The sequence below is a fragment of the Girardinichthys multiradiatus genome, chromosome 9 (genome assembly GCF_021462225.1).
Source record: "Girardinichthys multiradiatus isolate DD_20200921_A chromosome 9, DD_fGirMul_XY1, whole genome shotgun sequence".
NCBI lineage: Eukaryota > Metazoa > Chordata > Actinopteri > Cyprinodontiformes > Goodeidae > Girardinichthys > Girardinichthys multiradiatus.
This window is the reverse complement of record NC_061802.1, coordinates 17,948,980-17,966,136: the sequence shown is the minus strand read 5'-3', so window position 1 is coordinate 17,966,136 and position 17,157 is coordinate 17,948,980. Positions and strand designations below refer to the sequence as shown.

At 40.3% G+C, this 17,157-nt stretch overlaps 1 protein-coding gene across 1 annotated transcript in view; it reads left to right on the top strand.

Moving 5' to 3' along the window:
• Positions 1-17,157, top strand: part of jak3 (Janus kinase 3 (a protein tyrosine kinase, leukocyte)) — a 29,223-nt gene extending 12,066 nt beyond the window's left edge. The window contains exons 11-24 of the mRNA XM_047374054.1: positions 1,602-1,726; positions 1,913-2,044; positions 2,173-2,260; positions 2,583-2,707; positions 2,954-3,092; positions 3,259-3,410; positions 11,848-11,998; positions 12,267-12,394; positions 12,514-12,703; positions 12,968-13,092; positions 13,682-13,854; positions 15,496-15,613; positions 15,698-15,811; positions 15,908-17,157. Coding sequence (XP_047230010.1) covers positions 1,602-1,726; positions 1,913-2,044; positions 2,173-2,260; positions 2,583-2,707; positions 2,954-3,092; positions 3,259-3,410; positions 11,848-11,998; positions 12,267-12,394; positions 12,514-12,703; positions 12,968-13,092; positions 13,682-13,854; positions 15,496-15,613; positions 15,698-15,811; positions 15,908-16,012 — 1,865 coding nt within the window. The 3' untranslated portion in view covers positions 16,013-17,157. The remainder of the gene's footprint in view (positions 1-1,601; positions 1,727-1,912; positions 2,045-2,172; positions 2,261-2,582; positions 2,708-2,953; positions 3,093-3,258; positions 3,411-11,847; positions 11,999-12,266; positions 12,395-12,513; positions 12,704-12,967; positions 13,093-13,681; positions 13,855-15,495; positions 15,614-15,697; positions 15,812-15,907) is intronic.

Genomic DNA, 17,157 nt, shown 5'->3' with positions numbered 1-17,157 from the left:
GAGTTCAGAGACACTTTGGTAAATCAAAAGCTTTAAACACCAAACACAGTGCTAATACACTAGCTTTAAGGTGGTGCTTCATCCAATGAAGGGACATCAAGTGGCCAAGAGATTAATATCTCTGTAACATATGACTATTGGACCATAAGACAAAACGTATAATGGACAAATAGGTTATTTTCTAAATTAGTTAAAATGATTTCAAAATGTATTTTTTAATATACAAGCTCAAGATTGTTTTGTAACATTGATCGGAGAACAGCTTACAATCTTTGTTTGTATCCAGGGCTTTGTGATGGCCACTCTGAAACACTGACTTTGTTGTCCTTTAGCTACACTGTAAATAATTTGGTTGGATCCTCAGAGTAATAGCCAATCTGGAAGCCCATTTGCATCAAAGCTTTAACTTCCTAAGTGATTATGTAAACTTTCAGTGCAATTTGATGCCTTGCTTCAATATTTCCAAAAAATGTAATCTCTTTATGTACCATCTGTTTTATGAAGTGTACCAGTCCCTTCTCCAGCTAAATATTCCGACAACATAATACTGCCACCCCCATACTTCAAAGTTGGTATGGTGTTCTCAGGCTTGCAAGCTTCCCCTGATTTCTTTCAGATGTAACGATGTACATTATGGCTGAACACTGAAATGTATCAGACCGCAGGACTTCTCCCTTATCACCTTTGGAGAAATGGGTCCTCTTTTTTAGACATTGATGTTAAAGGACTCATTTAACTCTAATGGTAAATAGCCTGCATGTGTATAGAATTTTATTAAGTCCAAGGACATCAAAGTGCTTTACACTACAGTCAGTTCACAAACTGACAGGGGGAAGCTGTGCTGGGGCTGACTGACAGAGGTGCCATACAATCGGTGCAACCGAGGCCTCTGACCACCATCAGCAAGCAAGGCATGTGAAGTGTCTTGCCCAAGATGGACAGAGTGGGGGTTTGAACCAAAACCCACCAGTTACAGCACAAACCCCTATAACCTGAGCCACCATCGCTTGGCTTTTCTTCTGAGGTTGATACGCATCAAAACCCTTTCATGTCTGAAACACAGAACTTGTCTCGTTCTTGAGCGCCATCATGACTGGACATTCCCATACTGTTAATACTGCATGTAATTGTTTGAACAGATGACCGAGGGACCTTCAGGCATCTGGAAAATGGACCCAAAGATAAATCAGTTGTGTGTAGGTCCACAGTTCTCTTCCTGATATCTTGGCTAATTTCTTTAAATATCCCATGATGTCTCAAAAGGAAGCAGCATGTTTGGTGTTGCCTTAAAATACATGCAGAGCCATACCTCCATTTATTTCAAACGTTGTGAATTAACTTATCAGAAGCTTATAAAGGGATGACCTCACCGTCTAGGGTTTTCCAAATTGAGGCATAGTAGTCATAGAGAATGTAAACTTCTATAAGGATAATACAATTTTTTTTATGTCTCTCATTATTCTGGCATTTGGCACATAGAGGTAATTTAGGTTATTCATACTAACCTTAAACAGGAAAGGTTTTATGTTATTTAATGTATTTTCATACAGTGGATGTAAATATCTGTTTTCAACTGGAAGTGAACATTTCTGTCTCTGCAGAACTCACAAATCTCATAATCGCACGAAACAGCAGTTTATTTGAAGCACAAGGGTCTCCAACACCTGAAAGAAACAAGTTCAGTCACATTCAGATCCACATGATCAAATTTGGAGACCTCAAATGGGTAAAAGTTTAAACATGGCACCAATATTATCTTTCAATTACCTTTCTTTGTTTTATCTTTGTGCCATATGATTTTTATTTTTATTCTCATTCAAGTCTCTCACAATAGTTGGTCTAATGACTTTTAAAATTTGTAAAATTTCAAAAAGAAAACTTCATATGAGATTCTGTTCGTATTTCCTGTCAGGCTGAGAGCCTAGGACAGGGGTCCTTCACTCGAATTTTTAAAGGCTACAAAACTGACATCCGGGAAGGGGAAAAACACTTGACTGAAGTTATTCTGAAGGAGCTTGATTCTGCTTACAAGAACTGCTGGGAGGTGGGTGTCTGTGATGCAAAGCATTTTTGGGGAATTTGTGAGTGATTGAAGATCCAGCAAATTCGAGTTCCCTTTAAATGCATGTTTTGTATATCATATTATTATATTATTATGTTTTTTTCCCTCAGTCACTCTTTGAAGCTGCCAGTTTGATGAGCCAGATTTCTCATAAACACCTTCTCCATGTATATGGTGTGAGTGTTCAAGGAGCACAAAGTAAGTAAAAACCAAGCTGCGAGATTTTTCAATTTCACTACTTTTGATGGATGTTCTGAATGTGATGTAAATAGCACAAGACAAAAACTACATCAAATTTTGGTTACAAAGGTTTATTTACTGAAATTTAATAGATTATTTGGTTCATTCACTGTATTTGTCAGAATTTGTTACATATATTAGGTGAATGAATTGAACTATACTTATAGTGATAAGTTCTCACAAAGTCATCATGTGACCCTGCTCAGTCCTTGTGCACGTGATTGAGTATTTGAGAATTTGAAGTCCAGCTGTAGAAACAGATCTTGCTGTGCCGTTACAGACATCATGGTGCAGGAGTTTGTCAAGCACGGGGCCCTTGACCTTTACTTGAAAAGAGGGACATCTGTCTCAGTGAGCTGGAAACTCAGCATAGCCAAACAGCTTGCATGTGCACTCAACTTTCTGGTAAGAAAGACATTTCACAAATAGGAAAACATAATCTGCAGAAAGTTAGGTTAGATTTTTTTTATGCATGAAAGCTGTAAAAGCTTTGCAGATAGCCAATAAATCTCAGTAGAATAAAACTTTACGTCTGTTAAAGATTAAATTTACAATACCAGTAATAAAAGTGGATTGTATATTATGCCTGTTTGGGTTTGGCTTTAAAGGTTCCAATTTTTATGTGTCTAAATTAACCTGACTGCCTTACAGGAAGAGCAAAACATTGTTCATGGAAATATTTGTACCAAAAACCTGCTGCTGGCAAGAGAAGGTGACCCCTCACTGGGCAGCTCTCCATTCATCAAGCTGAGTGACCCGGGCATCAGTGTGGTCTTGATGGGCATTGAAGGTGAAATTAAAATAATTTATTTTTTTTACAATATGTTGTCAATCAATAATAATAACATCATGAATTACAGGTCATATACCCTAGTATATAAGTTGTTCTGGGCCCAGATAAAGAGAATTTATTCTGAATTCCTATTTGAGTATGGTGGATTACTTTTCTTTTTCAGTTATTCTGGACAGGATCCCCTGGGTGGCCCCTGAGATGCTTGACGCCCCAGACAACCTGACCCTTGAGTGTGATAAGTGGAGCTTTGGTGCCACTGTGTGGGAAATCTTCAACAATGGAAACTCCCCGTTGAGAGGCTGGAGCCTAGATCAGGTACAGTCATTCATTTAACGCAGAGGTTGTGCAGCTTCACAGACCCCAACTTTTCATCCTTCAGTTAAAAATGAGCGGGCCCACTTTTTAATTTTCCCTGGTAATAAGCGAAAGTCATCAAATTAACAGAATTTAATTTTGTTGGCTTCACTCATTTGCACAAGGAATGTGTTTGGAGGATAGAAAGCTGTATGTAACTTTTCAAGTTTTTTTTAATTTACTTTATATTTTCGTGAATCAAGCAACTTTATTCTCAGGTTGTTCTTGATAGGTGGATTCATATCTTCGGCCAAAAACCAGAAGGATAAACAATATTCTGGAGGTCTTTTTGCTTGCATTTGTCCTTTGAAAAGCACGAACAGGTGGGATAACTGTGTGGTATCCATCTTCTTTATCTCCAGAGCAGTCTATTGTTGCCTGATTAACTTATTTCATAACCAAACATTATTTTATGTTTGCACAGCATTATTACATTTAGCTAAAACTGGCAGCTTTCACATACATTTTTTTATAGTACACACTGTAGTAATTAAAAGTTAGGTCAAAATAATGGAATAACATTTCTAATTGCTTACTAATCTTTTGTGAATTATTTAAAAAATATATATATTTATTGGCATTTTAGTACTTTAACAGACTTCAACAACATTAGTCAACTCCCTTACCTACCCACCCATACAAAAACAGCACATCGTATAACAAAAGCTACACAGTCAAAGCAACATGAAATGAATTCATCACAGTTTGAAACCCATCATTCCAAAAGCACACAAAGAAACAAGGGCACACACAATACCAGGCATTAGTCCCTTGATTATTTACAATCACATCACTGAAAGGATTTTAGTACAGAGTCCAATATTTTCTCAAACACGTTTACTCTGTCCTTGTTGCAATATCTCAGTTTTTCCAGATGCAACGTGTTTGCCAGTTCTCCAAGCCACAGATCAAATGTAGGTACAAAGTCCTTCTTCCAAAGTTTCAAAATCAACCTTTTAGCGATCACCATACCAAACAAAAGGGCAACTTTCTCGTATTTATTGGCTGAGGGCAATACCTTAGGTGCTCCGAAAATGACAATAAGTGGATCCGGGTCCCACTGTTTCCCAAAAGCTGTGGAAAATAAATGAAAAATTTTCTTCCAAAATGTGTGAAGCTGCACATATGATCAAAAGGTGTGAAACAAGTTGCCCTTAGCAGCATTACAAGGATTACATTTTTGGTGACACGTCCGGATAGAAAGTGCTTAATTTTTCTCTCGAATAGTGAAGTCTATGCATTGTTTTTAATTGTATAAGATTGTGTCTGGCATTGACTGAACAGTCATGTATACTTTTGAAACCTTCCTCCCACACTTCATCAGATATCTGCTGCCCCAACTCATCCTCCCATGCCTTCCTGATGCTAGTTGTGTCAACCGGTATATTGTTGAGAATCTTATAAAAGTATGACACCGCCCCCCGGTTAATCGGATCAAATTTGTTTATCACCTCCAGGGCTTCGTGTTTGGTAAGAATTCCAAAATTTGATATGTTTTTACTAACATAGTCCCTGATCTGTAGAAAACGAAATAAACTTGACCAAGGAACATCATATACAGAGCACAACTGAGCAAAAGATGTAAAGATACCATCAATATATAGATCCCCTATCGCACAGATACCTTTTATTCCCCACATTTGGAAAATGGCGTTGCTGAGACCCGAACAAAGGAATGGTTTTCACAAATGGAGACATCAAAGTAGACTGTCGGAGTTTTTATGTAATTCTGTATCTGCTTCCAAATTCTTATAGTGTTGCCAATGACAAAAATAGGACTGTTAAGGAGGGCAATCAGGGACGTATTGTGACAATGCAGTTGTTTCAAGGATAACCAGGCAAGACAAGAATTGTTGGGTGCGGGCCTTACTTCCAGCATGCCATAATGGACAAGTGAGCTGCCCAATAATATAATTTGAAATCTGGCAAGGAGAATCCACCTTTTGTTTTTGGTTTACATAAGTGTTTTTGGAGATTCTGACATTCTTATAGCAAATAAACGGGATAATAATGGAGTCTAACTGTTTGAAGTATGACACACCTATAAAACATGGAACAGAATGGAATAAATGAAGAAACCGTGGCAATACCACCATTTTAATAGCGTTAATCCTACCTGCCATAGATAGAGGGAGAGTCTTCCAAACGTCAACATTCTGCTTAAGTTGCAAGATTTTATTCTGCCAATTCAGTTGTAGGAGCTTTTCTGGTCTCCTCGTTATCCTCGTTATCGGTCTCCTCGTTATCGTCATATGTGAAATATGTGAAGGTGTTATGGGTTATCTGAAATGGCACGCACGGCAAAAACGTCAGATCATCTCCTGATGTGAGGGGTATTGCTTCACTCTTACCCCAATTAATGGAGAAACCAGAGAAGCTACCAAAGGTTTTGATCATCTTTAAAAGGGTAGACAATGACACCCGTGGGTCAGAGACATATAAAAGTATGTCATCGGCATAGAGCGAAATGTGATGCTTATGACTAAACATCTCGATAGGCAATATTAGGGAGTTTTGCCTAATACTTGTGGCCAGGGGTTCAATAACAATTGCGAAGAGAAACAGAGAAAGCGGACAACCCTGACGTGTCCCTAGGTGAATAGCAAAGGGACAGAAGAATTTTGGTTAGTAATAACAGAAGCAGTTGGGTCTGAGTAAATTATTTTAATCCATTTTATAAATAGAGGCCCAAAACCAAATTTATTAAGAGCACACATCATATATGGCCATTCAACTTGGTCAAATGCACACTGTGCGTCTAGTGAAATAACCATGGCCTCGTCTGTATGGTTTGAGTGTAGTATATTGAAAAGACGCCGTAAATTAAAAAACATGTGTCTACCTGGCAAAAAGCCAGTCTGATCTGGATGGATGATTAAACTTACGTATTCTCTGAGTGTGTTAGCTAGGATTTTCCCAAGAATTTTGGTTTCTAAAGGTAATAAGGAAATTGGGCGATAGGAAGAAACAACCCCCAGGTCACGACCAGGTTTAGGAATAAGCCAGATATTGGCTTTGTATAAAGTAGTTTAGCTACTAGCTTAGAGTGGTTTAACATACGCAGAAGTAAAGGCGATAGTTTGGGACTGAATGCTTTGAAAAACTCATTGCCGAAACCATTGGGACCTGGCGCTTTATTATTGGGAAGAGCAGAGATGACAGATTCAATCTCCTGCAGAGTTATATTAGCTTCTAGTACTTCCGCTGAGTCTGACGGTAGTCTCGGCCGGATTAGGTTATCAAAGAACCTTTCCATTTTTTCAACATCTAATTTTCCCTGCGATTGATAAACTTTGGCATAGAAGTCTGCAAAGCAGTCGTTAATTTTTATCTGGCTCTGTGAGTAAAGTGCCATCTTCAAGCTTAATACAATGTATAGCTCTTGATGCCTGCAACTGTTTAAGCAGTCAAGCTAGTAATTTATGCGATTTGTCACCAAACTCAAACCATCTTTGTTTAACTTGTACCAGCAATCTAGAAACATTTCTTGACATAAGAGAATTATATTCATATCACAGAGCTGTTATTTTGTTTAGAGTATCTGGACTCTGTTGTAATTTATATGAGCTGTCTTGGCTAGTGTTGTGGAATTTTCTTATCAAAGTGGGTAGAAGTTGACTCATAACAAGAGAAAATCCGGACTTTGTCTCAATAAGTTTTATTCAAAGGCATTCAGCGTTTGAAGACCCTGACACTGAGGTTAGTCAGTGAAACAGAGCCCCGATCAACATTTACACACAGTATTTATACCAGAACATGACAGTGTTATCTTAACTTCAAAGAGTGTGTGTTTTACGACCCCAGACCCTTCTCGGGTTCAGAGGTGACTAGGTTACCTAGGAACAACCATCTACTCTCCCTGAGGCATCACCCTAACAAATGCCCTTAACCATCTGATAATGGCTTTTACAGCTTCCTCCTCTAGCACAGATGTTCACTGGAGTGAGGTAAACCAAAGGTCATACACTGTGGAATGCTTACTGCAAGAATTTCCGTCACACTAGTCAGCAGATTGTCTATTTCATTCAACCTCAAATTGGACTCTTTGTTTTTCGCCGCCTCGTACGACACTATACATCCCCTTATGACCGCCTTCATAGCTTCCCAAAGCATTGAGTCATCCACATCCCCTGTGTCATTAGAGCTCAAGTATAACTTGATTTCGTTTGAGATATAGGAGCAAAATTCTTTATCCTTCAGCAAAGCGTTATTCAGGCACCAATTGCACCTGCCCTTCTCATAATCCAGTTTAAGATTCAAACACACAGGTGCATGATCTGATATGTGAATATTGTGGTATTTACAGTCTGATACTGATGCCAGCAATTCAGAGTCTGACAGAAAGTAATCAATCCTAGAATAGGATTTATGAACTGCAGAAAAGTAGGAATATTCTCTCCCTGTGGGGTATAGCAGTCTCCAGATGTCAACCAAATTATGAAAGTTTAATAAATTTTTAAGAGTCTCTCCCCTCTTGGATACACCAGATTGAGGGCGTTGTCTATCCAAAACTGGGTCTAAGGTTAGATTTAAGTCCCCTCCAATGATTATGATAGAGCTAATCAAATCTGGCACAGCATTAAAAAGGTTCTGAAAAAAGATGGGATCATGAAAATTGGGCCCATATACATTGATTAATGTCACTGGTGTCGAAGTTAGCAGCCTGCTTACAATCACATATCTTCCCCTATGATCTGAAATTGTCTGACTGTGGGTAAACGGTATATTTTTTCTTATCAATATTGCGACTCCCCTCGTTTTTGTGCTGAAATTTGATTGATATTTATGTCAAGCCCATGAGGGACTAAGAACCTTAGCAACTGTTTTCTTAATGTGAGTTTCACCCCAAAGTGGCTCAATAATATTTAGATCTGGTGACTGTGCAGGCCATGGGAGATGTTCAACTTCATTTTCATGTTCATCAAACCAATCTTTCACCAGTCTTGCTGTGTGTATTGGTGCATTGTCATTCTGATACACGGCACCGCCTTCAGGATACAATGTTTGAACCATTGGATGCACATGGTCCTCAAGAATGGTTCGGTTGTCCTTGGCAGTGACGCACCCATCTAGCACAAGTATTGGGCCATGGGAATGCTATGATATGGCAGCCCAAACCATCACTGATCCACCCCCATGCTTCACTCTGGGCATGCAACAGTCTGGGTGTTACGCTTCTTTGGGGCTTCTCCACACCGTAACTCTCCCCGATGTGGGGAAAACAGTAAAGGTGGACTCATCAGAGAACAATACATGTTTCACATTGTCAACAGCCCAAGATTTGCGCTCCTTGCGCCATTGAAACCAATGTTTGGCATGAGTGACCAAAGGTTTGGCTATAGCAGCCCGGCCGTGTATATTGACCCTGTGGAGCTCCTGATGGACAGTTCTGGTGGAAACAGGAGAGTTGAGGTGCACATTTAATTCTGCCATGATTTGGGCAGCTGTGGTTTTATGTTTTTTGGATACAATCCTGGTTAGCACCCGAACATCCCTTTCAGACAGCTTCCTCTTGCGTCCACAGTTAATCCTGTTGGATGTGGTTCGTCCTTCTTGGTGGTATTCTGACATTACCCGGGATACTGTGGTTCTTGATACATCACAAAGACTTGCTGTCTTGGTCACAGATGCGCCAGCAAGACGTGCACCAACAATTTGTCCTCTTTTGAACTCTGATATGTCATCCATAATGTTGTGTGCATTTCAATATTTTGAGCAAAACTGTGCTCTTACCCTGCTAATTGAACCTTCACACTCTGCTCTTACTGGTGCAATGTGCAATCAATGAAGACTGGCTACCAGGCTGGTCCAATTTAGCCATGAAACCTCCCACACTAAAATGACAGGTGCTTCAGTTTCATTGTCCAACCCCTGTACTTTGCCTCTTTTTAGAGGACTATTTATCTCTCGAACATTCCAACTGATCAAATTGACCCCGCCCTTGCAATACTTATATGGATCGGTTAACATTCGTTTGTGTGCAAGCTATTAACTAACTGTTGCATGACTGCGAAGCTACCTATAGAATATTCAAAAGAGACCGATGTGCAAAAAACATCCCTCCCCAAAAAATGACTAATCCCTCCCAACATCAAACCTAACTGAAAAGAACCAGGGGCGGAGTCTCCAATCCCCCAACCAGAAGCTCAACCTAGCAGTCCACAAGGGGGCGAACTAGTAACATAGCTACCCATCTCCCACCGCCAGGTCGCTCTCTCACGGCTCGGGAATTTGTCCGCATCCCTTGGAGTGTCGAACATAGCGGTATTATTGTTGACCGTGACCACAAACTTTGCAGGCTTCTGAAAACCATATTGAATCCCGTTGGATCTGCATTTCTTCCTGATAACTTGGAACCCCTGACACTTCTTCATCACGGTCGAGGTGAGGTTGGGAAAGATGAACACTGGGAGAGGGCCCTTTTCTCTCGCCAACTGCAACACCCGCTCCTTCTCCTGAAAATAGTGCAGCTTGATGATAATGGCCCTCGTCTTTCCCTCCTTAGCCTGTGTCAGGCTCTGGTGCGCCCGATCCGCCTCGACCGGTCGATTGAAGTTGTCTTCTCCCAGCAGTTTCGGTAGCAATTTGATGATAAAATCCATCGGCTTACCATTCTCCGCTTCCTCTGGTATGCCAACAATATGAATATTCTGCTGACATGAGCGCGCCTTTATGTCTTCCAGCTTAGCTTGCTGCTGCAAGCATTGAGCCGCCAAGCTATCACATCTCTTCTCCAGCTCCGAAATCCGTCTGTCATGTGATCGGCTGTGGCCTCAATTGATGACACACGGTCGCAAATATCAGATAGTGCTGCCCTGTGGCTGGAGATTGAACTGTTGAGCTCAACAAGTCTCATGTCAACAGTGCCACTAAGCTTGTTAATAGCTGCCAGGACGTCTTCATTGGTTGCCGATGGGTTTGAAGTGCCAGCGCTAGCCACCTCAGCGCATACCAGCTTTGTCTGGTCGTCTAAAATGTCGTCCCCGGAGCCTTTGTCTTTCTTATTACTTTTAGGTTTCGTCATTTTGCTTATAGAGTGGTCACTAATACTACGAGTCGACTAAGCAGAGGTTCTTAAAGATTATTTAGGGTGAAATAATAGTAAAGTTGAGTCGAAGCTTCCTCAGAACACGTCTACTCCATCTTGAGATCTAGGCCACACACCCCTTTTGTGAATTATTTTTATTGCACTTGTGGTTGTTCTGTTAATGGAAGATCCCATTGATGTGTAAGGGTCTACATTTAATGAAATTATACTTAATTTCTGATGTTGGCTCCAAGCAGTCCCAAACAATTCAAAACAAAAATCAATTATTAAAATTATTTGGCCAGATTGCTTTGCAGGCACACTCCTATTGTGATCCTGCAGTAGTAAGTATTGTAAATGAACTGAACTATTATAGTACTTTTATACCAACTACTCAAAGCACTGTGTTACCTATGCTTTACTTAATCTTAGGCTAGAAACAGAAGATTCTCAAAGGTTGGCTCTAGGAGCGGAGTAAGAGACTAACACCAGTCATTGATTTTTCTTAGTTGGTACCATATATTGTGCAGAAAAAAACAAACATAAAAGAAACACACAAAAATATCAAGACAAATGGCCATTCAAATCTTAAATTACAGTTCATCAGTTCAGATTTTAGAAAGAATTATGCATATTCTTCCAAGTCCAAGCAGCAATATATGCCACATACAACATCCTGTTCAACAGCCCAGTAGGCAAAAGTCCAAGAGGTTCAACAACAGAGGGATAGATCTTCAAAGTTTAGGAAGGCCGTGAGCAATGATTTGCAAAGATACAATGCCTTAAAATGGTGGCTGGGAAGCCTCCTACCGGTCCAATCAGAGCAGGTGATGTTGCAAAGATAAATTCTGGGCTGAGTAGAGCTTCAGGCTTTCTTGCCTTAGCAGTAGGTTCCTAGCTCGCCATCAATACCTGGCCAACTCTGTGGTTTCTACAAAAATCCCCCGACTACCTTTTGCACAACCTGGTCCCGGTAGGTGGCTCCTCCAGCAAACTTTTCCCAGCACCTCCCTAGCATCTCCTGGCAATCCCTACTTCCTGCCTATATAGCCTATTCATTGGCCTTCCACTGTCACATGACAATGTGATGTCAGAGCAGGCCAGTATTATTTGCAAAGGTGTTTTTTCCTTAATAGGAGGAAAGGTAAACTTTTTCCTTTAACTTTACACCTGGATTACAAATGTCACACTGGAGCCATATTCGCCCACGGCACACGCACACTCATACACAGATACGCAAATGAGTAGGCAGCTTTGGGTTAAGTGTCTTGCCCTGTGCCACATTGACATATGCAAGATAAAGTTGTAATCAAACCCACATCTTTCCAATTGCCAAGCAGTCCTACAAATATGTTTGTGTTTTTGCTATAGAAGAGACATTTTTATGAGAACATGCAGCAGCTGCCACCCTCCCAGTGGACAGAGTTAGCAGATCTGATTGGTCAATGCATGGACTACGACACTGCCTTCAGACCTTCATGTCGCAGTATCATCCGTCAGCTCAACAGTCTTATCACATCAGGTAGTAATATGCACTCAAGCAATACACTGCTGGTTAAAAGCCATAGGCGTAAAGTGTTAGTTTCAGTTATTCTACTCATCTTCTTTTAGAACTTATTGGCAGAAATATTTAACTGTTTAGATTACCTAAAGAGATTTACCCTGTTGTTTTAAATGTATTTATGCTGTTTATTAAGGCTTCAATATTTTGTATTTTTGATATTTGCAAAATGTTGTATTTTTATGGTTTCTAATGCAGCTGTTTTGTGTGTTTTTATGTTTTGTGACAGATTATGTGATACTTGATGCTGCTGAACCGGTGACACAAAGCCCCATGTCCATAGCTGTCAACCCTGCTCCATATGATCACACGCTGTTTGAGGAGAGACACTTATGCTACATCTCCCCACTGGGAAAAGTAAGTCTCAAAGAACAAAAAATTTTATTTCTAAGTGTTAAAGACATTAGAAGCATTGTCTAGATTGCAAAACCTGATATTCATTAACCTGCCATTTTTGCATCTGGTTATATTTGCAGGGAAACTTTGGTTGTGTTGAGCTTTGTCGTTATGATCCTTTGGGCGATAACACCGGTGAACTCGTGGCTGTGAAGAAGCTGCAGCCTAACAAAGGTCCAAATCTACAGGATTTCCAGAAGGAGGTTAAAACCCTCAGTGTTTTACATTGTGACTACATCGTCAAGTACAGAGGAGTCTGCTACAGCATGGGTGAAAATTACATACACACATACGCACAGCAACATAAAAAGGCCTGAAAATAATCCTCTTTTCTAAAAGCATATACATTTTAATATGTTAAATCTCTTTTGAATAATCAAACCCTATTAGATTACACATTTTTCTTTATAATTTAATTATCAATGATCACAGAGCTTACTTTTTCATGTGAGAAACATGCTTTTAGAGACTTTTGTAACATATTGTATTTTTGCCTGTATGACATTATATATTATTAGTGCATACCATTCACAGGTCGCCTCAGTATGAGCTTAGTGATGGAGTACCTGCCCTATGGGAGTCTTAATGGCTACGTGTGGACTAACCGACAAAACATCACCACCAGGCGGATGCTGCTTTTTGCCTCTCAGATCTGTAAGGTAAGGGTCACATATATGAGCCTTTGCAAATACATAAAAACCAATAAGGTTTATATTTTATTGATAAACATTTAAAATCTTCAATGCCATAAAGTATGGGTCATAGTGGTTGAAATATAGAGAGAATATAGGGATTTTGAATTTTTAGATCCACACCTAAGCTCACATGCAAATTAAAAATGGCCTTTCCCTGAGACCTGCTGTGATACTGACAAGCAAGTTTTGACTGTATCTGCATATATTGTATGTAGGTCCGCTTATTCTCTCAGAGCAGTGCTACTTTAGTTTAGATTTTTACACAAAGTGGGAAAAACTTTGCCTTCTTTCAGCTTCATTAGTAAAAATGCTCAGGAAAAGCCTCATTAAAACATGTTCATAACAACTGAGGAAACAGAGGTGCTGCAGTTTCCTGGAATAACAATTGCTTTTTGAAAGGTATGTATGACCAGCAGTGCAACCAAACTTATGTGAAAATGCTCTGAAAAAAAATACTATAGCTGAAAATGGCTTAGTAATTGCATATTTGATAGTTCTTCAATGTATTAAATTTCTTTAGTTTAAGTGTGTTTACCTGTTCTATCTTTTGCAGGGGATGGAGTACCTGCAGACTCTACGCTACATCCACCGAGACCTTGCAGCCAGAAATATTCTTGTTGCCAACGATTCGCTGGTAAAAATCGCTGATTTTGGTCTGACCAAGGTTCTTCCGTTTGACAAGGAGTACTACCGCCTCTCACAGCCTGGACAGAGCCCCCTATTCTGGTAAACTTTCTCCTGTTATCAATATAAATGAAAGGACAACTACCAGCATTCTTAAACAAGGGCACTGAGATAATAAAATGTTTGGAATTGGTTCAGTGCTAAGTGAGAATCCTATAATACTAGTATAAAAAAAGAGGATCAGGGCCTAAAGCCTAGAGCTGGCATGTCAATGCAAAAGTATGACTACATAATGGCTTTGTAGCCCTCACATCTGTTATATACAGGGGTTGGACAATGAAACTGAAACACCTGGTTTTATACCACAATAATTTATTAGTATGGTGTAGGGCCTCCTTTTGTGGCCAATACAGCATCAATTCGTCTTGGGAATGACATATACAAGTCCTGCACAGTGGTCAGAGGGATTTTAAGCCATTCTTCTTGCAGGATAGTGGCCAGGTCACTACGTGATACTGGTGGAGGAAAATGTTTCCTGACTCGCTCCTCCAAAACACCCCAAAGTGGCTCAATAATATTTAGATCTGGTGACTGCAGGCCATGGGAGATGTTCAACTTCACTTTCATGTTCATCAAACCAATCTTTCACCAGTCTTGCTGTGTGTATTGGTGCATTGTCATCCTGATACACGGCACCACCTTCAGGATACAATGTTTGAACCATTGGATGCACATGGTCCTCAAGAATGTTTCGGTAGTCCTTGGCAGTGACGCGCCCATCTAGCACAAGTGTTGGGCCAAGGGAATGCCATGATATGGCAGCCCAAACCATCACTGATCCACCCCCATGCTTCACTCTGGGCATGCAACAGTCTGGGTGGTACGCTTCTTTGGGGCTTCTCCACACCGTAACTCTCCCGGATGTGGGGAAAACAGTAAAGGTGGACTCATCAGAGAACAATACATGTTTCACGTTGTCCACAGCCCAAGCTTTGCGCTCCTTGCACCATTGAAACCGACGTTTGGCATTGGCATGAGTGACCAAAGGTTTGGCTATAGCAGCCCGGCCGTGTATATTGACCCTGTGGAGCTCCCGACGGACAGTTCTGGTGGAAACAGGAGAGTTGAGGTGCACATTTAATTCTGCCGTGATTTGGGCAGCTGTGGTTTTATGTTTTTTGGATACAATCCGGGTTAGCACCCGAACATCCCTTTCAGACAGCTTCCTCTTGCGTCCACAGTTAATCCTGTTGGTTGTGGTTCGTCCTTCTTGGTGGTATGCTGACATTACCCTGGATACCGTGGCTCTTGATACATCACAAAGACTTGCTGTCTTGGTCACAGATGCGCCAGCAAGACGTGCACCAACAATTTGTCCTCTTTGGAACTCTGGTATGTCACCCATAATGTTGGTGTTTCAGTTTCATTGTCCAACCCTTGTAGTTGCAGACGGGTTTAATGCCACACACTTCTTAAGTTACTTGTCTTTTAGATTATAAAAGAGTGAGAAATGTTGGGATTCATAAATATTTACATTTTCCTGTAGACCAACAGTGAGGATTTTTGTTGTTACCAATGCTGTTTTCTATTGTTTCTTTCTGTCAAGCCACTTCATTGAAATTGGCTTAGACTGAATCCGTTTTAGCCAAAACTCATGTCATGTTTTATGATTGAAGGTTTTGATCTTAAAAGAAAAGAAAAGTCAGTTTAAAGCTTTTGAGAAAACCTCTGCATGTTTTGCAGGTTAGCTCCAGAGTGCCTTAATGAAAATAAATTCTCCAACAAATCAGATGTCTGGAGTTTTGGGGTCGTTCTTCACGAGCTCTTCGCCTACTGCGACAATAGCCTTAATCCCAAAAGGGTATGGAAGTGGTATATTGTGACCTTCAAGGATGAACATTGTCGAAACTTTATTTTAAATGACAATAATAATTGTTCTGTCCAGCTTTGTCTGCAGGAGATCGGACAAAACGTCCAAGGTACATCTATATCAATGCATCTGGCAAACATGCTGGCAAACAACTGGAGGTTGCCAGCTCCTCCAGGCTGCCCTCCAAAGGTATGTTTACTCTGTGTCAACATTGGACACTACCTGGAGATTAGACCATCTTTACAGTTATAATAACATCTCATATTTTCTTCATAATAAACCCAGGTGTACAGTTTGATGAACGACTGCTGGACATACGACTTTGATAAGCGTCCGACTTTCTCCGACCTCTCAAGAAAGGTTGAAAATATGATCCAGGATGACAGATGAAATGCAAAAAGCAGAGAAATAAGCCTTGCAGAACCACACAGACGCTGCTTAACAGGAGTATTTAATGATGCATTTTATTTATTGCTTTACTAAATGGCGGGCCACTGTCAAAGAAGTATTTCCTATTTTCCTTTTTTATGTATACTGTTTTGTTACTGACTAATGGGACCTTATCTAGAGGTTTCAGAGGCAGTCGCTAATGTTAAGGTACTGCTCACTTATGCTCCCTTTCCTCTAGTTTGATTTGGCCCTACTCGGCTCGCTTTGAGAATGTTTCCATTACTGTTTTTTTCCGTATCGGTATCTACTTTTTTGGTCACTGCTCCTAAGCAGGTCAGGTCAAGGCTGAGTGGGGACTAGGCTACATGTGACGTAAACAGACTGCTGTTCACTGATTGGCCATGGGACCAGGAGAAATTACGTTTTTGCAGAGGCAATGCAGAGCAGAGTTCATAAAACTCAAAAGCGACTACAGTAATGTTAAGGACTAAAATAGCCAGAGCGGGTCATACTGAAATATAATTTTACTATTTACAAATAATAAACCAAGGTTGGATATTGGATATTTGTGCTCCGCAGATTCAGCGGGCTCGTCCTCCAGTTTAATTAGAAGAAGGCAGTCTGATTACGGGCAGCTGCTCTCTGCCTGCTCCCTCCCCCTGCAGACTCTGGTTCGCTTAAGGACCGTCAATACATTTCCGAAGCAAAACCCTGTTTCATGGTGGTTTTGGAGGACATGTTTTGGCGTCAGAACAGCTGATTTAATGTCTGATCAGCTGATTTAGGATAAATACAGCGCCCCGCCTGCATGTAATTCAGAGAGCGGTGTTGGAAAATATTCATGCTATGCTTATAGGATTAGTATGGCTATGCTTAAGTATGTTTAATAATGTGTGAAATAAAATATAATGTGTAATTTAGAAGAGGTCTGCTAACAGGCTCCTATGTGTGTTTGACTTAGATAACGTCTGCCCAGTGATAAGATATTTCTGTATGTAAGACTTACTTTTGCCCAGTGACAACAGATATTTTTATATTTCTACATATGTAAATGAAGGTCAAAAAGTAGAAAAACAGGAAGTGTCGAAAAGTCAGCTGAATGGGTGTCAGACAGCTCCAAATATGAAATCAGACAGTCGATTAAA